Raw genomic sequence first — 25190 nt, forward strand, 5'->3', positions numbered from 1 at the left:
AAAAAAAAGGGGAAAAGTAGTCTTTTAACAAATTAATGTAGGTCAGTGAGTATTTTGCTGTTGGGTAGTGTCACTTATAAGTTGTGAAAATAGCAGATCTATAGTTCAACACAATGTGAGCTTCCGGATCGACTATTTTCACCAATAATTACAATAATGAAGGAATGGTTTTAGACATAAAAGACATATATTTGAAATAATGTGCAAACTGCCGCCATCATGGTTAATCATCTGTCTGTCTGAGTGACAACAATGTGACATGTTGAGCATGTGGTGGGCGTAACCAAACAAGGATAGAATGCTAAAACGGCTTGCCATAGCCTACTAGTATGGCAAAGAGTATTTAATGCTAAAACGGCTTGCCATAGCGGCAGATACTTTTTCGGTTTAAATTGGCATGCACAATAAGCAGAAATGTCATGCGTTTTAAACGTCTGACGGACCACCCACTAACATTTGCAGATTCTGCAAGGTGTATGTAAACTTCTGACCTCAACTGTACATCTTACCAGTCATGACCCTTTATTTGCATAACCATATAAATTCTTCTCACGAAGAACACATTTCTGCCCAAAATTTTGATTTGCATATAAAAAGTTTAATTGCATTGTGGTATTATTTCCATGACAGGTTTACCCCAAAACACATTTGACCCCAACATTTTCATGCTCATAAATCTTCCTGACGAGTTTAGGGTGTGTTTTTGATTGCGTCACAGAATGATAAGTGGTATCTTTCTGTGTGTGATCGTTGCAGCTGTCTCTGTTGAACGGGTCGTGTTGTGCGTCCAGGGGTCTCGGAGAGCATCCATCCAAACAGGCCCTGTGGGCTGTGTCGTGTAAAGGTGACGTCATGGTGCATGAGCCGTCACCCAGTTTGGAAGCCCCAGCGCAGTACTTACCCTGCGACCTCATGTGAGAACGTCCCCATCTGTCTTTTTCTCTCACTGTAACTCTGTTCTAAACCTAGTTTGCTGCTTCACTGGCTGCGAGAAGACTAGACTTACAATTGATTTCCATAAAGTTTGGCATTAGCATGATGCAAAGCTAACAACACAATATTATAAAAGCATGAAAAGTAGAGATGCACCGATTGACCGGCTAATGATCGGAATTTTCGGAGCATCTTGCCTATTCCTTTTATTTATTTATTTATTTTTTGCATCTTGCCTATTCCGAGCCTATCCTTTTATTGCCAGCAGTGTCTCCCCTTAAGCGCAATAACACACACAGCAAAATATTGTCTAATTATCGTTATCGATAAAATCCCAGAAAATAGAGATATTATTTTTTGTCAATATCGCACACTCCTAGATTGAAATATAAATGAATATAAATAGTTGACATTTCTACCATCTCCCTTGCATTGCAATTACATGTGATTTTGTCTTACAGTTTGTCCATTATTAGCAGTTACTTAGGTTACTAAGATTAACTAAGGGAGCTAATTAGTAGAAGTTTACAATGCTAAACGTATATACATTTATGCTAAATACATCTAAAAAGAGAATAGAACTAGTCGCAAACAGTGGTGAACAGAAGCATTTAAAGGGATAGTTCACCCAAAAATGAAAATTTCCCCATGAATACTCACCCTCAAGCCATCCCAGGTGTATATCACTTTTTTGTTTAGACAAATACAATATACAAGTTATATTAAAAAAGGTCCTTTTTTACAATGGCAGTGAATGGCTGTTGAGATTTTGAAGCCCAAAAAAGTGCATCCATCCAACATAAAATGTGGTCCACGTGGCTCCGGGGGGTTAATAAAGGCGTTCTGAAGTGAATCAATGCATTTGTGCAAGAAAAATGTGACCCTGGACCACAAAACCAGTCATAAGTAGGGTTGGGTATGGAGAACCGGTTCCATATTTTCATATTGCAGCGCCCACATCTGAAGCGCAAGCACAGAGAACAGCGCTCCCGGTTCAGGTTCCCGACCTGTGTCTGTTCTCGAACAGTTCAGTGAATTTCCACTGCAGAAAAGGTTGTTCTGGCCCGGGACTGACCTATCTTTTTTGTTTATTGACCTGTATGCACGAAATACGTCAGCAGATCCTCGTAAACACAGCATTGTTTTTGTTTTGAGTGAACGTAAACAGATGAGAAAGAACAGTATTTTTAGATCTGTGTTCAGTGTTAAAGAGACAGCCATCTAAAAAACATGCAGCCTGAGAGAAATCATTAACTCACTGAATATCTTTTATTTATGCTATTGCTAATTGATTATTTTATTACTTGTCTTTAACAATTGAATGTTTGAAATTTATATTAGTCTACTTGTTTTTTTTTCTGTGGTATTTTAGGTAAAACCATAGGCAAAAGAAAGAATAAACATGTTTGACATATAAGTATTTGACTCAAAACTTTTTAATGGATTTTTTTTTTATCTTATTGGAATCGGAATTAGAAATCGTTAAGAATCGGAATCGATAAGCAGAATCGGAACTGGAATTGGAATCGATAAAATTCAAACGATACCCAACCCTAGTCATAAGGGTCAATTTCGTGAAGTTGAGATTTGAAAGCTAAATAATAAGCTTTCCATTGATGTATGGTTCGTTTGGATAGGACAATATTTAAAAAAAAAAACTTAATCTGAGAGTGCAAAAAAAATCTAAATAGTGAAAAAATCACTATTTTTCCAAATGAAGTTCTTAGCCATGCATATTACTAATCAAAAATTACATTTTGATATATGTGACCCTGGACCACAAAACCAGTCTTAAGTCGCTGGGGTATATTTGTAGCAATAGCCAAAAATACATTGTATGGGTCAAAATTAATGATTTTTCTTTTATGTCAAAAATCATTAGGAAATTAAGTAAAGATCATGTTCCATGAAGATTTTTTGTAAAATTCCTACTGTAAACCTATCAAAATGTAATTTTTGATTAGTAATATGCATTGCTAAGAACTTAATTTGGACAACTTTAAAGGTGATTTTCTCAGTATTTTGATTTTTTTGCACCCTTAGATTCCAGATTTTCAAATAGATGTATCTCGGCCAAATATTGTCCTATCCTAACAAACCATACATCAATAGAAAGCTTATTTATTGAGCTTGATGTATATATCTCAGTTTTGTAAAATTTAACCTTATGACTGGTTTTGTGGTCCAGGGTCACATATTTACTGTAGGAAATATACAAAAATGGAACATGATCTTTACTTAATATTCTAAAAATGTTTGGCATAAAAGAAAAATCAGTAATTTTGACCCAAACAATGTTTTTTTTTTTTTTTTTTGGCTATTGCTACAAATATACCCAGGCGATTTATGACTGGTTTTGTGGTCCAGGGTCACAAATATTTATATTTAAAACTTTACAAACTGTAATGTCTTGCTTAAACTTGCTCACATTTTATTTTTTGATTAGTAATATGCCTTGCTAAGAACTTCATTTGGACAGCTTTAATGGCAATTTTCTCCAAATATTGTCCTATCCTAACAAGCTTTTTAACAGCTTTCAAATCTCAGTTTCACAAAATTGACCCTTATGACTGGTTTTGTTGTCCAGGGTCACATTTTTCTTGCACAAATGCATTGATTCGCTTCAGAAGGCCTTTATTAATGCCCTGGAGCCGTGTGGAGTACTATTTTTGATGGATGGATGCACTTATTGGACTTCAACATCTCAACAGCCATTCACTGCCATTATAAAGTTTGTAAGAGCCAGGACATTTTTAAATATAACTCCAGTTGTATTCGTCTGAAAGAAGAAAGTCATATATACCTAGGATGGCTTGAGGGCGAGTAAATCATCAAACAAATCATCAAACAAGTTAGTGATGTTGCTTCTTTTACTTAGTTCCTCCCGAACACTGCTTTTAAAGCAGTTTATTTGCTGTCTGCTGTTTGAAACACTGGAAATAATAGTAACCTAATAAATGGTGGCATCTAAAATAACTGGTTTTATAAGTCAAAAGTATTAGCATCACCGGACCAACTTTTGTATAACAATTTACACCAACAAAACTAGGTTTTACAAGTGAAATCCGGTAGGAATAGCTCTCATGGGTTACACTTTTCCTAATGTGCATTGCAAGTGCCTAAAAAGCTGTCCAGACAGGCAGCTTACTAGGTTTGGGACAGAGCTAGTTTGTCACAAAATGTTGAGCTGGCGTTTCATAATTTAATCATGCATAAGTCAAGCTTGCATGCCACAGAACTGTCTGATGCATTTGATTTGTTTTCTCTGGACTGTGTGTGTGTGTGTGTATATGTGTGTTTGTGATTGTAATGTGTTTTCTGTTGTTGTGTTTGGCATGCGTCACGTGTCTGTGTGCGTACCTGCTGTGCGCTCAGGTTCTGGCGTCAGGTTCCTGCTCATCTGCTCAGTGTGGAGTCTAACAGTCTGGGTGTGGTGTGGGGCATCGCTCACGATCACACCGCCTGGGTCTACACGGGGGGCAACAGGGGACCATCGGCTCAGGGTAAACATGCACCCTGCTGCTAACCGTATCTCTCTACACCTACATCTAGTTTTGACCCCGCAAGTTGAACCTATGCTGACTTAGACGCTGGTGTGGAGTTGTTTCCATGAGGTTTCACCAGAAGATCTTTCAGTCAACCCGCTTAACCAGAAAGACTAAGGGCCAGTGACAGATCATTTCCATAATGTACCAAGAGCAGCGCAAATTACCACCTGCTTTAAGTAGTTTTTTTTTTTTTGCCTTAAATAATGGTGCAAAAACCAGTAATTTGACGAGCCGCAAAAATAACTGTACAACAATAGCAAAAATAGCCCTTTTAGCACTAATTCTTCACTGCACGTCGTTTGACGGTTTGCGCTGGTGCAAGCTGTTAGTAAATCTGGCCCCATGTTTTGCTAGTGAAAAGCATCATGGTCCACCAGTTAGACGAGCTCCAAACCTGCATAAACCAGCCTGGACCAGGTTGTGGTTCATTCTGGTCTAAGCTCAACTTTGCAGCAGAATGGGACATATATACTGCACAGTAAGCAGTATGCTAGTATTGTGTTCAAAACAAAGTCACTGATCTTCTCAAACACTGGGTTTCATTCACTAAGAATTGCACGGATTACTGGTATTACTTGATTACTCGCAATTTGCGTAAAACGCACTCAGATCATCTCTTTTCTATTTCTTTAAAACCTTTCATTACTTAAACACTAAAACTACTGAAAAACATTATTTGAGATTATTTCGGTTACATTAATAAAGCTGGCAAAAAATACAAACTAAACAAGTTGAGTTTCTAAAATCACTAAAACTATAACTAAAATACTAAAAAAAATTAAAGCTACATAAAAATATTTTAAGCAAAAAAATCTAATAAAAATGACAAAAGCACATAAAAGTACTTATAAAATGACTGAAAATAAAAGCTAATTCAATATATAAATAAATATTATAATGATAAATACAAAAGTAGCACCATTTCACTGTTTAATAGTATATAAATAATACTGAAATAAGACATTTTATTTACACAACAGTTCTTTTTGGTCCTCGAATCTGATTGGCTGAGAGGAGTGGAATATTTTAGTGATAACAGAACTCCTTCACTCTGCTTGTGGTATTTCTCACTATAATCTTTATAAAGAATACTGTTTTTGTCATGGAATATAGTTTTAAAAGTTTTTACGTGAGAATGTACTTTTGACTTCAAATATGCAGTTTGTTATAATGTCTATTTGAAAATTTGCTTCTGTTTTGTCAGAAATGTGATCTCCAGGGCATTAGTGGGCATTCAGCCCTCATGAACCCGCCGAGAGCAGCCTTACCTCAGCCAAATTTTCTGAAATCTGCCGCTGACTCTGGTATCTCTATAGTGCTTAAACATGAGATATAATTCATATTGGGTAAATCTAATGGGCAGTCTTTGGTATCATTAATCTATTTTTTGTTCTAGAGCAAATAGTTTTGGCTGAGGGCAAAATCTAATATACACACACAAATGCATTCTGATAAATTGCAGTTCAGTATATAAAATTTAATTATAATCCAGAGTACATAAGTTTTGCATATGTTTGTTTTCAATTGTTCATGCATTTTCTTGTACATTCAGAATAAATTTGAAAGCAATTAATGAAAATTTAGTTTTTATGAAATCACTTGTACTCAGAATTCACACACAAATTCATGTACATGCACAGGTAGTGAATGTGACCCAGTGTTTTCATTTCAAATGTGCTTTCATTCAAGATTAGAACGTAGTCTTAGTTTTAAATAAACACTTTCTAACAAGTTGCTTCTGTCTCACTCTCATTAATTTCAGGAAGTGAAAACCTTAACCAAGCAATAAGTGATGTGAGGAGTGTGTACATCTATGAGAACCAGCGCTGGAACCCAATGACAGGATACACAGACAAGTAAGTGTCATTTAAGTGAGCTTCACTGGTTGTTTAATGTTCCTGTTGTAAACGCTTTGTGTTCGCTGTCGTCCTCAGGGGTCTTCCCACAGACCGTTACATGTGGAGCGATGCTTCAGGTTTGAGAGCGTGTACCAAAGACAACACTATCCCTCCCTCACCAGAGTGGACATGGGTACAACCACACTATAAGCTTGTCACGCTTGCAGAAGTTTGCCTTATTGAGCAGTCTGTTGTATTTAAAGTGCACTGAACCATTTGGAGTATTATATCGATTAGTTATTACCTTTGTCGATATCTCACTTTCACAGGTTTCTGATTGGGCTGTCGACTACAGTGTCCCGGGAGGGACAGATAAAGAGGGCTGGCAGTATTCTGCAGATTTCCACGTGTACGTTTACTTTGAGCAAATCAATAAAACAGCAGCTAGACATTTCTATTTCAAGCTAAATGTGTTTTATGTTCACACAGATCCTTTCATGGTTATAAGACAATGAAGGACTTTGTGCGGCGCAGACGGTGGGCTAGGTTAGTTCACAATTTCAGCTGCTTTTGAACACACTCACCATCTACACATCTACACTGTTTTTTTTTTGTAAGCAAAAACCTTGTTTCTCTCTAATGTGAGGCAAAAACATACAAACTCCCACAAAGGCCGCTTATTCTTCAATGCTGAAGTAAGCCTATGGGTGAGACTTCACTTCGTTATCCGCTTTAGGGAATTAACTAGAAAAATAACAATGTGCAGAAATTGGTAAAACTGTTTGCACTACAAACCAGTGTGCTCATAATTAAGATAATACATTAAAATAATTTATTCCATGGAATGTCTGGATACTGGATTCTGATTGGCTGGCAGGTGTGCAGTAAAACCGTTTAATGCACAGGTAGTTCCAAGTCAGTTTAATCACCGTTCTATATTAATGCGCTGCTTTAATTTATGCACGCAAAAGCACAGAGAGAGAGAGAGAGAGAGAGAGAGAGAGAGAGAGAGATCGCATTGTGCTGCGCACATACATAAACTTCTTGTCAGCGTTTGCCTGCGATCCTTATTAAAATATCCTAGATCGCTACATTATATTCCTCAGCAACGGGGTGGTAAAGCTGCTGTTTTTGAATGAATTGTTGTTTGTAGAGAGAGACGCACAGCATGCAGGCAGGTAACGTTACGCACACACACAACTGTCATCTCTCTTGCCTTCACACTCACTCTTGGTCGATCGATAATCTACTGAAACAAATGCTATATTTCATTCAAATAAATGTGATTTTAGCGGACTATTTAATCTCTGTGTCTGATTTGAAGCGGCCAGAATGCTAGAGCTGCGTGTCATAACTGATGAAAATAACCGTCTTTTTTATCCATTCAGTCAAATTTTGCGCTGCAAATATCAATCCTAGTTTTAATTTGTCTATAACCATGGAATAAGCGGGATAATCAACGGCTTGCCGTGCGTTAAAGGATTTAAAATGCACTTCGCGGAGGCAACCACCCTCCGCTTCGCGTCGGGCGGTTATTAGCCTCCACGTCGTGCATTTAAAATCCTTTAACGCACGGCAAACCGTTGATTATCCCTTACATAGTAACACACCAATGTGCAATATCAAGCAGCAAAATGAGCTGTTTTGTACAGCTAAAAATAGCTGGACGTGGATGAGACCGGAAGCCAGCCACATAAAATGTACAAATGGGGCTGCGCCCACTCTTAAGGGCAGGAATAAGGTGGATAAAAAAGGTTGTAGAAAGCTATTTAAGAGTGTTTGTTTCTCACAGGAAGTGTGAGATCAGTCTTACTGGACCATGGCAGAAGGTTCCTCCGATCGCTCTGACTGACGTCACTATCTTGCCGTGTCTGGCCCAGTGTAGTCTGGAGCAGGTTCCTGTGTGGGCCATCAGTGAGAAAGGAGATGTGCTGTGCCGTCTGGGTGTCACCGCCAGCAACCCGGCTGTGAGCACTAAACTGTGTCCCTATCCTGCACCCACTCTAACAAAACGGGGCTGTTTGATCCCCTCCAAATTTCATTTCATTTGAAAAGTTGAACTCAAGAAATCAGACTTTTTTTGAGTTGAGGTCAAAAGTTTACACACACCATGCAGAATCCACAAAATGTTAATTATTTTGCCAAAATAAGAGGGATCATACAAACTGACGTGATAAAGATATTTCAAATAAAAGATGTTTACATACAGTCCACAAGAGAAAATAATAGACCCGTTCAAAAGTTTACATACACTTGTTACCTAAATGCATTTGGTAGGAAAGGGTTTAAATACACAAAAAAGTGATAGTTGTTCATGACAGTGTTGTTTTCGTCAACGATGACGATGACGAAATCATTTCGTTGACGCCACTTTTTTTCATGACGATAACGAGACGATGACGAGATAAAAATGGCTCGTTGATGACTAAAACATGACGAGACGTGTGTGAGTTTTCGTTGACGAGACGAGAATAGACGAAAATGTTAGTGGGTGGTCCGTCAGACGTTTAAAATGCATGACATTTCTGCTTATTGTGCATGCCAATTAAAACTTAAAAAGTATCTGCCGCTATGGCAAGCCGTTTTAGCATTAAATGCTCTTTGCTATACTAGTATGGCAAGCCGTTTTAGCATTCCATCCTTGTTTGTCTTTTATGTTCTAAAACATTCCTTCATTATTGTAATTATTGGTGAAAATAGTCGATCCGGAAGCTCACATTGTGTTGAACTATAGGTCTGCTATTTTCAGAACTTATAAGTGACACTACCCAACAGCAAAATACTTACTGACCTACATTAATTTGTTAAAAGACTACTTTTTTCCCTTTTTGACTAAAACTAGACTAAAACCTTTTTGACTTTTCGTCGACTAAAACTAGACTAAAACCTTTTTGACTTTTCGTTGACTAAAATTTGACTAAAACTAAGAAGCATTTTAGTCCAAAAGACTAAGACTAAATCTAAGATGGTTGTCAAAAACAACACTGGTTCATGAGTGCCTTGTTTGTCCTGAATGGTTGAACTGCCCGCTGTTCTTCAGAAAAAAACCTTCAGGTCCCACAAATTCTTTGGTTTTCCAGCATTTTGTGTATTTGAACCCTTTCCATCAATGACTGTGTGATTTTGAGATCCATCTTTTCACACTGAGGACAACTGAGGGACTCATATTTAACTATTACAGAAGGTTCAAGCACTCACTGATGCTCCAGAAGAAAAAAACAGTGCATTAAGAGCTAGGGGTGAAAACTTCTGAACAGATGTGAAGGCCTACATTTTTCAAATTTTGCCTAAATATCATTTTTTTCATTTAGTACTTCCCTTCAGAAGCTACAAAAGATACTTAGACCTTCCCCAGAAGACAAAATAAGTTAAATTTACCCTGATCATCAAATTCAAAAAGCTCTTAATGTGTTGCGTTTCCTTCTGGAGCATCAGTGAGTGTTTGAACCTTCTGTAATAGTTGCATATGAGTCCCTCAGTCGTCCTCAGTGTGAAAAGATGCATCTCAAATCATACAGTCATTGTAGGAAAGGGTTTATATACACAAAACTGCTGAAAAAACAAAGAATTTGTGGGAGCTGAAGGATTCTTCTGAAGAACAGCGGGCAGTTTAACCGTTCCGGACAAACAAGGGACTCATGAACAACTATCACTAAACAAAAATAACAGCTGTGGATCATTCAGGTAACAACACAGTATTAAGAATCAAGTGTATGTAAACTTTTGAACAGGGTCATTTTTATAAATTCAACTATTATTTTTCTGTTGTGGACTACATGTCAACATCTTTCATGCATTTTGTACGATGCCTGTGATTTTGGTAAAGCAATTAACTATTTGCAGGTTCTGCAAGGTGTATGTAAATTTTTGACCTCAACGGTGTGGAAAATGGAAATTTATAGTCTGTGCAAGTTGTAAATAAATAAACCCCTTCAAACCATATTATTTGAGAAATGTATTGAAAAAAACTGGTGATCTCATTTCCTCAAATATAATGCCAGATAGTATCAAATATACAGGGCCTATGGGACATCCTCTAACCTCTAATTCTCTGAAACCACAGGGTAACTCCTGGCTCCATGTGGGCACAGACCAGCCCTTCATATCTATTTGCATAGGAGGAGGCCACCAGGTGTGGGCCATCGCCAGGGACGGTGCCGTCTTCTACCGGGGCTCTGTATCTGCCCACAATCCAGCCGGTGAGACCACACAATCACCCTGATGGAAAATAATGGTTAACTTTCCACAGTATGTAAAATACTGCTGGCTCTGGTTTTCCAATTCAGGCAGCTTACAGCAACTGTCCATTTATCATTAGACCTGTGTGCACTTTGAAGGTCATGTCTTTTGTCACTAAAAATAAATCCATTACTAAAATTGGTTTTAAGTGTTAGAAATGTCAAAATAAATTGATATTAGTGTGTCAATTAAGTGGTTGTATTACAGAAACCTATTAACTTAGAATCATATGGCATCTGTTCATTAACCAGCCTTGTGCTTATGGTCATGACACTGCAAGATGCATATTTCAAGTAGAATTTAATGCTGATATTTGACTAATGACTATGATCTCTTTGATTTTTCAGGCGAGTGCTGGTATCACATACCATCTCCTCCGAAGCAGACACTCAAGCAGGTTTCTGTGGGCAGGTCCTCCGTTTATGCAGTGGATGAAAACAGTGAGACAGCTGTTTCCACTCATACTCAGACTGTTTTTAATTGCTTTAATCAAGCTGTATAGAATCACAAAGGCTCTGAATAACTTTCCCTTCATTTGAAGTGTGTATACATACATCCAATGGAATACCTCGATGGCCAACTACATTTGTCAGTTGAGCTCAGAATTGAAAAAGCCATAGTTCTGTCCCAATTTCCTTGATTTGGCTGACATTTTTACACAAAATAGGATTAAAGGGTTACGATACCCCCCTGTTTCAGCACTGGCTACTATCACCACAGTTTTGAAAAAAATACTGCAAAAGTGGGCATGGTGCACTCACAGCGCTGCGTGGAGGAGAGGGGAGAGAGACAACACAGAAAACTTTGGGTTCAGACAGTTTCATTTTACTCCCCACGAGTTTAAAACACAAATAAATGCACATCCTTTTGCACTATGCATCGAAAACCTATATATGAACACACTGTTGAACCACTAATAACTGTTTTAACTGGCTTATTTTGCCGCGTTTATATAAGCCTTTTGATGGGTTGCGTCAAGGAAAATCCGCTTACACTAACTTTGTGAATGAATCGCATGTGCCGAACTCATACGCTCTCTTTCATCCATGAACGTTCCTCTCAGTTAATGTATGCAATCTCATAATCTGAAGCGCCTGCCATAGCAAATCAGCACACGCTGTCGTGAATAATTAAGCGAATCGACTTCTCATAGGATAAGAACACGCAGCGTCATGAATATTTATGAGACACCGACGCGCCATCGATGTACTATAGTCCATCGCCGCGTCACAAACGGTGACGTCAGGACGATGTAGATTTTAAACCCGGAAGATGAAAATAGCGCAAAAAAGCTCAAAATTAACCAGTTATCTCTAACAATTAATGTTAACAGTTGCCAACGTTGCTTTCTATGATGTGCAACACAAACACTTCTGCTAAAATCTCAGAAAAAGTTCTCTGGGGGTTTCGTAACCCTTTAAAAGCAAAAAAAAAAAAAACATCCTCCAATTAAGTCTGAGCTCAGTATGTTTGTTTTGCAGGTAATCTGTGGTACAGACAAGGTTTGACACCCAGCTATCCTCAGGGTTCTGCATGGGAACTCATTTCCAGTAATGTGTACAAGGTGTCTGTCGGACCACTGGACCAGGTTTGAAACCTTTCACTACCTGCTAAAGACACTAATGCGCATTTTACCTTATATACACAAACGCATATTAAAAAAAAAACATTTATTGGTTTCACATTTTTTGATACTTTAAAAGACACAAGGTTCTGTGAAGTTATATTTATACCACAATATTGTGGAGTTCTTGATTTTGACACACATTCCAAGGCACAGCTACTAAATAAGTCGACCCTTGTGAAGTGTGCTTAATTGTGCCAAATGTGCACATGTAGTGTAGTAACATAAATGAAATAAAACCATTGCAGCAGTGAGATTGCATGTTAGAGTTATGAATGATCTTACGCAGCCAGGGTGTACCACAAGGCTCAGTTACAGGCCCTTTGTTGTTGTCCTTACACATGCTACATAATTTCATATACTGGAAGCTATTTTTTTCTCTTTCCACTATTAATTTCCACTTTTTTGTTATAGCATTAACCTTTCCTTTACCCACTTTGATTGGGACTCTCCTCCTGAGGTTTACTAGACTCCAAAGGTGCTTAGGCACTTATTGTATCCACTAGGTTTTTGTTGTATTCTTCTTCTTCCTTCTACTTCTTCTTTTGTTCTGGGAGTCTATGGCAGCCCATAGAACTGCTTGCGAGACACTTATGAAATTTGGCACACAAATAGAGGGCAGTCTCAATATTACCCATAGCAAACTCCACTCCTCTAGCATCACCAATAGGTCAAATTTGCACTTACATTTCTGCAAAAAAACTTTGAACCATGAGATCTAAAAGCAAAATTTTAAGTCATGCCGAGTCGAATGCATACCAAAATTGAAATTTCTTTGCGTCGAAAGTTTTCGCAATTTTGAAACTCAAACCTAGAGGGTTTGTCCAATTTTCACCAAAATCATATTGATATACCAAACCGTTTTCGTAAAGAGTACTAACGAATTTGAAGAAATTTGCTCAAAAATGGACATGAGGCTACATCTTCACGACGTGTCAGCAGATTCAGACAAAACTTGTTACGTGTTATAGCAAGCATGACATGAGGGCACAGCACCACCTAATGGTCAAAATATATGAAATAATGATATTTCTGCTTACCAGTTGTGACCAGTCTGAACACTGGATTTGTTCAATTCAGAATGGCATGCCGAATCAAACCGTATCTAATTTTCTAATTAAAACTACTTTTTTCTAACTCATCCTAGACAGTTTGTCCAATTTTCACCAAAATTGACTTCAGACCATGCTGGCAAAAATGATTTTGCATCTCTCCTTTGTCTGACACACCCATTTCAGGTCTTGGAGTCTCTACTAATGAGCTGATGATCTGAATCAGGTGTGTTTGATTAGGAAGACACAGAAAACATGCAGTGTTGGGGGGCCTCCAAGACCGTGGTTGGGAAGCACTGCTTTAGTGGACTAAACTAGTTACGCATGACTGAGAGTCCAAAAGTAATTTTTTGGCACAGCACCACCAAAAAATATAAAATATTTATATTTCTGCTTTTTCAAACTTGTCCTAGAAGGTGTATCCAATTTTCACCAACATTGGCTCTGATCATCTTCATAGATGGTTTTTCCAGTTTAAAATTGTTTTGGTCCAGTTTTCAAAATGTGTTTCAATTTTCACCAAAATTGGCTCAGATCATCTTTAGACAATTCTGGCAAAAAAAATGATCAAAAGATTTTCGATATACCAAACCATTTCCATAAAGTGTGTTAAAGAATTAAAGAATCTGTGCAAAAGTGAACATGAGGCTATATCTTCGTAACGCTTTAGCAGATTCAGACCAAATTCTGTATGCATTATAGCAAGCATGACCTGAGAGCACATAAGTAGTTTTGGCACAGCACCACCCACTGGTCAAAAGATAATTTGACCAGTGGGTGGTGCTGTGAAAATATTGATTTTTCTGCTAACAACTTCTGACCAGTTTGAAAAATTAAAAGATTGGTCTCTTTAGATTCAGAACGGCATGCCGAATCGAACAGCATCCAATTTTCCTATATTGGTCTTTGGGTGTCAGTCATTTTGAGTTTTGTAATTATTATTATTATTTTTATTTACTTTTTCGAACTCATCCTAGACGATTTGTCCAATTTCCACAAAAAAACAATGCTTAGTTCTTCAGACAATGCTGGCAAAAAGTTACCAAAAGCTTTTTGATATAACAAACCAATTTCTTAAACCACGTTAACGAATTTGACGAAATATGCATAAAAATGGACATAAAGGGTTAGATCTTTGCAACGTTTTTAGCGGATTCAGACCATACATGCATTATACCAAGCATGACTTGAGGGCACATAAGTAGTTTTGGCATAGAACCACCTACTGGTCAAAAGATATAAAATATTGATATTTATGCTTGCAAATTCTGACCAGAAAAATAGTCTTGTAAGATTCAGAACGGCATGCCAAAGCAAACAGTATCTCATTTTGTCTATGTAGGCCTTTTTGGGAGATTTTTTTTTTTTTTTTCGAATTTTATGAAAAAAACTTTTTCGAACTCGTCCTAGACAGTTTGTGCAATTTTCACCAAAATTGGCTCAGATCATCTTCAGAAAATGCTGGCAAAAAATGATCAAATCCATTTGCACTTTGCACTTTAGTGGATTTAGACCAAACTTGTTATGCGTTATACCAAGCATGACTGAGGGTAATTTTGTAAGTAAAATAAGTAATTTTGGCACAGCATCACCTACTGGTCAAAAGTTTAAAAAATGGCATCAGCCATTTTGATTTTCCGAATTTTTAATTTTACGAAAAATCTACTCTTTTTTTTTAAATTCTTTCTTAATGGTTTGTCTGATTTTTTTTTAACCAAAAATTTCCCTCAGATCATCTTCAGACAATGCTGGCAAAAAGTTGTCAGAAGTGTTTTGATATACCAAACCAGCATCACCTACTGGTCAAAGGATATAAAATGTTGATATTTCTGCTTTTTCGAACTTCTCCTAGACGGTATATCCAATCTTCACCAAAATTGGTTCTGATCATCTTCAGACAATGTTGGCAAAAAGTTATTGAAATTTTTTTGATATACCAAACTGTTTTAGTAAAGCATATTAACAAATTTAACAAAATATGTGCATAAAATGGATATAAAGGGCTGTATCTTCGCACCGCTTTAGCGGATTCACACATAAATTGGTATGCGTTACAGCAAGCATGACTTAGAGCACATAAGTAGTTTGGGCACAGCACCACCTACTGGTCAAAGATATAAAATATTGATATTTCTGCTTACAACCTCTAACCAGTTTGAAAAATCATAAAATTTGTCTCGTTCGAATCGAACCGCATCTAATTTTCCTATGTCTGCTTTTTCGGGCATCGGCCATTTTAAGTTTCGTAATTTTGAATTTTGTGAAAAATCCAAACTCTTTTCTATTTCTTTCTAAACGGTTTGTCAGATTTTTTTTAACCAAAATATTGGCTCAAATCATCGTCAGACAATGCTGGCAAAAAGTTATCAGAAGTGTTATGATATACCAAACAACTTTTGTAAAGCGTGTTAACGAATTTGACGAAATTTGACACGAACAAATGGACATAAGGCTATATTTTCGCAACGCTTTAACGGATTCAGACCAAACTTGGTGAGTTTTCTACCAAGCATGACCTGAGGACACATAAACAGTTTCGGCACAGTGTCACCTTCTGGTCAAAAGATATAAAATGTTGAAATGTCGAAATTCTCCTAGACGGTGTATCCAATTTTCACCAAAATTGGTTCTGATCATCTTCAGACAATGCTAGCAAAAATGTAAGTGTTTTGATATACCGAACCATTTTTGTAAAGCGTGTTAACAAATTTGACGAAATTTGACACGCACAAATGGACATGAGGCTACATTTTCGCAGTGCTTTAGCAGATTCAGACCAAACTTGGTGCATTTTAAACCAAGCATGACCTGAGGGCACATAAATAGTTTTGGCACAGTGTCACCTACTGGTCAAAAGATTTTAAATGTTGACATTAATGCTTAATATCGGTTTGAAAAAAAAAAAAACCCTAAAAAAACGGAAGATTGGCCTCCTTAGATTCGTACAGTGCATGCCAAATCGAAGAGTACCAAATTTCCTATGTTGGCCTTTTTGGGCGTCAGCCATTTTTAGTTTTGTGGCTATATTGTTTTATTAGGTTTTAATGCTTTGATGGTTATGAAACTGGAAAGTGTTGATAAAGTTTTATCTGTCCAGGTTTGGATAATCGCAGATAAAGTGCCAGGTTATCCATCTGAGAGCTCAGGAACTGTGTGCCACAGACTGGGAATCAAGCCCATGCAGCCCAAAGGCCTCAGCTGGGACTTTGGCATTGGGGTGAGTTTTTTTTTTTTTTTTTTAGAAAGCTAATTGATTTGATTGTCATCCAAACAGCTGACCTATCCTCCAATATTAAAATAAAGCATCACTGCAGTAGTAAATTCGGGTGGTCAAAGATGCATGTTTTAAACAGGGTGGATGGGAGCACCTGTCTGTGAGAGGGAACTCTGTAGAGGCCCAGCGTATCGCACCTCGCAGTCCAATGCCCAGCCGGACTCAGAGTCAGGTGAACGGGAATGTTGTGGGCTGCTAAACATAGTGCCCACCCACCACCATCATCATCATCACCACCTTCATCATGCTTGACTGCATGTCCCTGTTTGCTGTTCTTAACACCCTTTCTGTCTCTGTGTCCTGTGCCCTTCTGACCAAATGTGACTTTATTTTGCCTGATTAACAACCATCTCTTTTCTGGTGTGACTTGATGAGTGTATGTGTATGGTTTGAATCACTTGATCCACTGATGTCTCTTTGATTTAATGCATGTTATGTTTTCTCGTTGGCGCATTTGTTTCTGTATCCTGTAGAAGACCATTTTATGTTATGGGTTTGATTCTATTATTTGAAAATGATTTTATTTCAGTCCGCTTGCACTGTCAGAGACAATGCTGTAAATGTGGACAACTTCCCTACTGTGATCTAACCACTGACAAGCTGTTTTTTCCAATAAACATCTGTTAAAAAGCACAAGCTTGTTTGCATTTCTGTATTCATGGCTTGTACCTGTAAATAAGCTCATGACAGAGAATTAATACAAGACATAGGAGTTAATACAATATATACTTTAACATACTCTCAAAATATGTATTAAATGAGAATAAATAATAAACTTTAATCTCGTAATTGCTACGAATTCTTGTAATTTAACCTGTATTCTCTTAACATTTCGACTTTATTCTCGAAACATTTCGATTTTATTCTTGAAACATTTCAACTTCATTCTCGTAATTTTGACAGTCATAATTTTGACTTTATTCTTGAAATATTTCAACTTTATTGTAATTTTGACTATTGTCAAAATATTTTATTTACATAATTTTGACTTTATTCTTGAAATATTTAGAATTTATTCTCGAAACATTTTAACTTTATTTTTGTAATTTTGACTTTATTCTCATAATTTTGATAAATATTTCGGCTTATTTTCGTAATTTCAACTTTATTCTCGAAACATTTCGACTTTATTCTCATAATTTTGAGTTTATCTCAAAACATTTCGACTTTATTCTCATAATTTTGAGTTTATCTCAAAACATTTCGACTTTGTCATAACTTTGACTATTGTCAAAATATTTCGGCTTATCGTAATTTCGACTTTATTGTCAAAACACTTAAGACTTTATTCTTGAATTATTTTTCCTTTTTCTCAAAACATTTTGACTTTATTCTTATAATTTTGACTTTATTCTCATAATTTTGACTGTCAAAATATTTTGACTTATTCTCGTAATTTTGACTTTATTCTCAAAACATTTTGACTCTATTTTCATAATTTCGACTATTCTCAAAATACAGACTTTATTCTCATAATTTTAATTGTCAAAATATTTTGACTTTATTCTCGCAATTTTGACTATTGTAGAAATATTTCGACTTTATTCTCGAAACAGACTTTATTCTTGAAATATTTTGACTATTCTCAAAACATTGACTTTATTCTTGTAATTTTGACTTTATTCTCATAACTTTGACAATTGTCGAAATATTTTTTTATTCTTGAAACACTTTTTTAACTTTATTCTCAAAACATTTTGACTTTATTCTTATAATTTTGACTTTATTCTCATAATTTTGACTATTGTCAAAATATTTTGACTTATTCTCGTAATTTTGACTTTATTCTCAAAACATTTTGACTCTATTTTCATAATTTCGACTATTCTCAAAATACAGACTTTATTCTCATAATTTTAATTGTCAAAATATTTTGACTTTATTCTCGCAATTTTGACTATTGTAGAAATATTTAGACTTTATTCTCGAAACAGACTTTATTCTTGAAATATTTTGACTATTCTCAAAACATTGACTTTATTCTTGTAATTTTGACTTTATTCTCATAACTTTGACAATTGTCGAAATATTTTTATATTCTTGAAACACTTTTTTAACTTTATTCTCAAAACATTTTGACTTTATTCTCATAATTCAGACTATTCTCATAATTTTGACTATTGTCAAAATATTTTGACTTTATTCTCGAAACTTAGACTTTATTCTTGAAATATGACTATTCTCAAAACATTTCGACTTTATTCTCAAAATGCAGACTTTATTCACATAATTTTGACTTTTCTCGAAATATTTTGACTATTCTCAAAACATTGACTTTATTCTTGTAATTTTGACTTTATAACTTTGACTACTGTCGAAATATTTAGTTTTATCGTAATTTTGACTTCATTCTTGAAACACTTATTTATTCTTGTAATTTCGACTTTATTCTCGAAATATTTCAACTTGATTCTTGTAATATTTTGACTTGATTCTCATAATTTTAACTTTATTCTCAAAACATTTCGACTTTATTCTCAAAATACAGACTATTCTCATAATTTTGACTATTGTCAAAATATTTTGACTTTATATTCGAAACTTAGACTTTATTCTTGAAATATTTTGACTATTCTCAAAACATTTCGACTTTATTCTTGTAATTTTGACTTTATTCTTATAACTTTGACTACTGTCGAAATATTTTGTTTTATCGTAATTTTGACTTTATTCTTGAAACACTTATTTATTCTTGTAATTTCGACTTTATTCTCGAAATATTTCAACTTGATTCTTGTAATATTTTGACTTGATTCTCATAATTCAGACTTGATTCTTGAAATATTACAACTTCAATCTCATAATCTTTGTTTTTTTTTAAGCTATGAGGATATTTTTTGTGTGCAAAGAAAACAAAAATAATGACTTAACGTGGCACTCTTGTGAACATACCGGTATGCCAAAGACTGACACGTCAGAGGAAAAACAGTTGAATAAAGTTATTTTTGCTTTCTTTGCAAAGTAAAATGGAATATTTTATTGACTATTTTACTTGAACGTGTCAGTTGCGTTGCACTCTATAACAAAGAATTAATACAAGACATAGAAGTTCATTGTCATTTAATTCCATAATAAACAGAGCAATTAATTATAAACCATTCCTTCAATGACACTAGGCATGATCATCGTCAATATGAAGTAAAAATATCACCATTTTTTAAAATTTACAAGTTATAAGGACATGATGACCTGCATTTCCCCATCATTAATTTGTCTTTTTCGATCACTTCTCACCCGTGATATCACATTTTAGCTTTAAATTATCAAAAAAAAGAAAAAAAAAGAAAATCAGTCTTCGTACCTACTCCTCAAGTCATTCCCAATTTACAGACAAAATTAAACATTTATATACAGGAGAACAATTCAACATTAAGTTACACTTTAAAGATGTGCAAGATTAAGCAAAGTATACTGTAGAATAAAACCGAAGAATTTCCTTTCATAAAATTTCAAGTTGAACCAAAATCGAGTGCTGGTAATACAGATATTCAACATGTCTAAAACATAGAGAGATTACTGTACTCAATTACAAGGGGATGTAGAACGTATGAAACATCTTGAGTATAATCTACCAAAATCAGACTGAACAAAGGAAATATGATTGTGATTGTGTAGCATCACCTCGATACTTGATTTCTACTATTTACATTAGTTTATCTGTCATTGTCAACCGAAAAGAAAAGCAACATGAGCAGCAAGACTGGCAAATGATTCAAACAACCTATGATTACCTTTCAGGTCCAATGAATAATACATGCGCACCAAAATAACAGAAGGAAAACTAAATCATTTCCCATCCCTTGAGTGTTCACAAGCTGCTCTTTAATGTCAACACAAGGGAATCAGAAATTTAAGGAGGTTCTTTGTTTGTTTGTCTTTTTCCTTTAAATAGTATTCCTACTAAATGCTACAAGCAGCCATTACCTTTGGAAGTCCTCTGGAAGTTCTGCTAGTTTCTAACTAGTCTCTTTGACCACCAGAGCTTTCAGAATTACTCGCAGTTCAATTTACCGCCAACAGTGAGGATGAAGCTCACATAGAGTCACATTTCAACCCAAAATCTAGAGAAATAAAATAAGAAGTTTAGCAAAATATCAATATTAAAGGGTGAGTTCACCCTAAAATTTTAATTCTGTCATTAATTGCTTACCCTCATGTTGTTTCTAAACCCGTAAGACCTTCATTCATCTTCAGAACACAAATTAAGATATTTTTGATGGAATTAAGAGCTTTCTGATCCTGGATAGACAGCAACACAACTAACATGTTCAAGACCCAGAAAAGTAGCAAGGACATCATTAAATAATCCAAATCAGTGGTTCAATCATACGATGGTGTTTTAATGCCATGATAAAAAAAATGTAAAACAAAATTACGAGATTAAAGTCGAAATGTTTCGAGAATAAATCTGAAATGTTTCAACGATAAAGTCGAAATGTTTCGAGATTAAAGTCAAAATGTTTCAACGATAAAGTCGAAATGTTTCGAGATTAAAGTCAAAATGTTTCAACGATAAAGTCGAAATGTTTCGAGAATAAAGTCAAAATGTTTCAACGATAAAGTCGAAATGTTTCGAGAATAAAGTCAAAATGTTTCAACGATAAAGTCGAAATGTTTCGAGAATAAAGTCAAAATGTTTCAACGATAAAGTCGAAATGTTTCGAGAATAAAGTCGAAATGTTTCAACGATAAACTCAGCTCAGCTTTCAAATTGTCACTTTTAACACGATATATTAATTATAAATACGTTTACCCTCTTTATTTAAAGTTACAGCATGACATATACGTGAAGAAACATCAGAAAGCATGAAAAAAGCAGTATAACCTAATTTAATGAAACAAATGACTTGTAATTGGAAAGATGACTGATTCACAATAAAGTTGAAATAGTTCATGAATAAAGTCGAAATTACGAGAATAAAGTCGAAATGTATCGAGATTAAAGTCAAAATGCTTTAAGAATAAAGTCGAAATTTTTAACAATAGAAGTCAAAATGTTTAGAGAATAAAGTCAAAATATTTTAACAACAGCTCAGCTTTCAAATTCTGCCACTTTTAACAAAATTTAAATTATAAATGTTTTCCTTCTTTATTTCAAGTTATAACAAACATTATAAAGAATGAAAAAGCAGTATAACCAAATTTAATGAAATTAATGTGTCACTGTAATCGGAAAGATGACTGATTGAAATATAGTACAAAATTAAGTAGAAATAAGCAGAAATTACAAGAATAAAGTCTAAATTACGAAAATTAAGTCCAAATATTTTGAGAATAAAGTCGGAATTATGAGAATAAAGTTCTTGAAACATTCTCAAAACATTTAGACTTTATTTTCAAAACACTCGACTTTCTCATTATTTCGACTTTATTCTCGAAACATTTCGACTTTATTCTCGAAACATTTCGACTTTATTCTCGAAACATTTCGACTTTATTCTCGAAACATTTCGACTTTATTCTTAGAAACATTTCGACTTTATTCTAGAAACATTTCGACTTCTAGAAACATTTCGACTTTATTCTAGAAACATTTAGATTTTTTTCTTGCAATTTTGACTTTATTCTCATAATTTTGACTATTGTACTTAATTCTCGTAATTTAAAAACTTTATTCTTGAAACATTTTGACTTCTCAAAACATTTCAACTTTATTCTTGTATTTTGACTTTATTCTCATAATTTTCACTATTGTCGAAATATTTCGACTTTATTCCCAAAACATTTAGACTTTATTCAACAATTTATTTTTTGACGTGTCAGTCTTTGGCGTGTCGTTTTTTGCTTTCTTTATGCAAAAAAAAAACTCTTCGCTTCATAACATTAAGATTGTACGATGGTGTTTTAGTGCCCATTGAAAAAAAAATTTAAGACTACGAGATGGAAGTCATAATATTTCAATATATTTTGTATAGAGAATAAAAGTTTTCGAGAATAAAGTTTAAATATTTTGACAATAGTCAAAATTATAAGAAGTCAAAATACAAGAATAAAGTCATTATTTTTGTTTTCTTTGCATATAAAAAGTATTCTCGTAGCTTCATAACCGTTGAACCACTAATGTAACATGGAATATTTTATTGACTATTTTAGTTGAATGTGTCTATAGAGGGTCAGAAAGCTCTTGGATTTCATCAGAAATATCTTAATTTGTGTTCAGATGAACAACGGTCTTATAGGTTTGGAACGACATGAGGGTGAGTAATTAATGACAGAATTTCCAACTACCATTATAATACAAACACTTTATATTTTAAATAGAATATAATTACATGTTTTCACATTACAGTAATGAGAAATGTGCATAATTGTCATGAAAATGTTCTTCTTTCTCTCTTTGGATTTTGGGGTGAAATGTGACCTGGATATGTTCTAGATCCCCTTTGCACTGAATAAAAAACTTTAAACACAACACAAACCTGAACTGAAGTTCAGAAAGGATGAAGGGTGTCCTCAAGTGGGCGGAGAGGGGCTGTGAGGCACTGCGACGGCCCGTTCGCTATACAATCCGACAGCTTCAGCTAAAAGCCCTGATGCGCAGCACTCCGCAAATATCGCTCACGAACAGACTGCAACGACAAACACTGCTCACTACTTTAAGACATATCCAAAACCCTTCAGCTGCCCATATCCTGACTTCTACATCTTTTAATACAAAACATGTCACTGGAACTACACGAGTCGTTGCTTGGGTGAAAGTGGTTTTGTCGTTATGAACGAGTAGTCCAAACACTGTACAAAAATATCTGTGGCGAACCCATGTTGCTTCTATTGGACATCTAAATCCGTTACACGATCATATAAATAAGCTTGTCACACTAGATTTCACATTTAAAAAAAAATAATAAAATCCAGTGTGTTAAAATAAAAGGCAAGTATTACACGATTTCGATTGCACAACTGAGTTGGAGTCTATTGGCTCATTAGTGTTTAACAGAGAGTCCTCTGGTCGAGTGATAAACTTCAGCTTCATCCTTCTGACGTCAACTAAAGAAACGCATATGAGCAAAAGAAAATAGTGAGGCAGGGCACTTGGGAAGCGCGTGAAAGTTTCTAAAGCATACGAGAAGCAAGGTTCCTCCAAATTGCACTGATGAAAAACGAAGCAAATCATAGTTTATGGAAACACAGGAGAGTCCTCACAGTATGCCATCGGCTCAGTCCCCTTCATATCCTTGAAAATAAATACCAACGCTGCCTGAGAAGCAATCAAAGCCTTGTGACGTATCTCCAATATCTATGTGTCCGACTGGTTAATCTTTCTCTCCATCTTCGCCGCTTCCTGAGAAAGAAAGAAAATGAGAAAGAGTTCAGATTCTTGAGTTTCCAGTCTTGGTTTTGTTTTGTGTGTGGATGTTGGTGCTCAACTTACCCCCTTGTTCCATGTCGGAGTCTGTGAGGTGGGTGAGGGAGAAGCTGGCGATGCTGGCTGGGGAGATGGAGAAGCGTGAGTAGTTGGAGGGACTGTTCCAGCTCTGCTCCAGGGTGCGGTTCGCAGGGGGTGGTGAGAAATACTTGGAAACTGCCGAGGTCCCACCGGGCCTACTGGCAGAATGATCGCTGGCTGCCTTTGAAAGGAAATTGGGCTCTGGAGATGGGAAGTCATCGTCCCATTCGAATGCACCACCTGAGAGACAAATCAAAAGGTTTAAAGGCTTAGTATTTAACCTAATGCTTGCAAGGTACCTGTGGCTTTTTGATGCTTTTTGAAATGCTTTTTAGTTTTTGAAACGTCACTGGGATTTTAAATGAAAATATCATGTACAGCTCATACTAGAGACTGTTATAAAATTTAGCTCTTTGGCTCTGGATTAGCCTAAGTAGGGCCCTGTGAAATTCAGTTTTTTTTTTTTTTTTTTTTGATTTTCTTGATTCCGTTTTTCCATGTAATTTTTGTAGACTCTGTTTTAATGGTTAAAATAAGAATATTAATCATAATGCATGTCTAATTAATTGAAATGATGAAACGTACACAATTTAATAGCAATTGATGAAAAAGTTAAGTTGAGGCCCTATGAAATACATAGTATTTTTTGCCAAATTCCATTTTATTTTTTTCAGTTTTAGTTTCTGGATTCCGTTTTTTTTCCAATTTAATTTTTGTAGATTCTGTTTTAATGGTAATAAAAAAATATCAAAAAACATGTCTAATTAATTGAAATCATGAAACGTACACAATTTAACAGCAATTGACTAAAAAGTTGAGGCCCTATGAAATACATTTTATTTTTTGCCAAATTCCGTGTTCTTTTTTTTTTTTCAGTTTGAATTTTTCTAGATTCCGTTTTTTCCATTTAAATTTTTGTAGATTCTGTTTTAATGGTAAAAAATAAAAATAAAAAATATAAAATATTAATCAAAAAACATGTCTAATTGAAATCATGAAACGTACATAAATTAACACTTAATTTATAAAAAGTTGAACAAACATAAAACTTAGGCCCTATGAAATACATTTTTTTTTTTCAAATTCCATTTTATTTTTTCCAAATTGTTTTTTTTTTTTTTTTTTTTTTTTTCAGTTTTCATTTTTTTGGATTCAGTTGTTTCTATTTTAGTTTTTCCTAGACTGTTTTAATGGTTAAATAAAAACAATAATCAAAAAGTATGTCTGATTAATTGAAATCATGAAACGTACACAATTTAACACCAATTTATTAAAAGTTGAACAAAAATTACATT

The 25190-nt window shown here is 35.1% G+C and overlaps 2 protein-coding genes across 2 annotated transcripts in view; one reads left to right on the plus strand and one right to left on the minus strand.

Moving 5' to 3' along the window:
- The window catches only part of tecpr1b (tectonin beta-propeller repeat containing 1b), a 40550-nt gene extending 23417 nt beyond the window's left edge, over nt 1–17133 (plus strand). The window contains exons 14-25 of the mRNA XM_073833871.1: nt 757–914; nt 4309–4436; nt 6244–6337; nt 6416–6512; nt 6649–6728; nt 6809–6865; nt 8112–8286; nt 10383–10518; nt 10906–10998; nt 12040–12146; nt 16332–16451; nt 16588–17133. Coding sequence (XP_073689972.1) covers nt 757–914; nt 4309–4436; nt 6244–6337; nt 6416–6512; nt 6649–6728; nt 6809–6865; nt 8112–8286; nt 10383–10518; nt 10906–10998; nt 12040–12146; nt 16332–16451; nt 16588–16707 — 1365 coding nt within the window. The 3' untranslated portion in view covers nt 16708–17133. The remainder of the gene's footprint in view (nt 1–756; nt 915–4308; nt 4437–6243; nt 6338–6415; nt 6513–6648; nt 6729–6808; nt 6866–8111; nt 8287–10382; nt 10519–10905; nt 10999–12039; nt 12147–16331; nt 16452–16587) is intronic.
- Nucleotides 17134–19553: 2420 nt separating this feature from the next.
- lmtk2 (lemur tyrosine kinase 2) overlaps nt 19554–25190 on the minus strand; it is a 47049-nt gene continuing 41412 nt past the window's right edge. The window contains exons 13-14 of the mRNA XM_073833161.1: nt 23881–24135; nt 19554–23790 (exon numbers count right to left, since the gene is read on the minus strand). Coding sequence (XP_073689262.1) covers nt 23762–23790; nt 23881–24135 — 284 coding nt within the window. The 3' untranslated portion in view covers nt 19554–23761. The remainder of the gene's footprint in view (nt 23791–23880; nt 24136–25190) is intronic.

The sequence above is a fragment of the Garra rufa genome, chromosome 1 (genome assembly GCF_049309525.1).
Source record: "Garra rufa chromosome 1, GarRuf1.0, whole genome shotgun sequence".
NCBI lineage: Eukaryota > Metazoa > Chordata > Actinopteri > Cypriniformes > Cyprinidae > Garra > Garra rufa.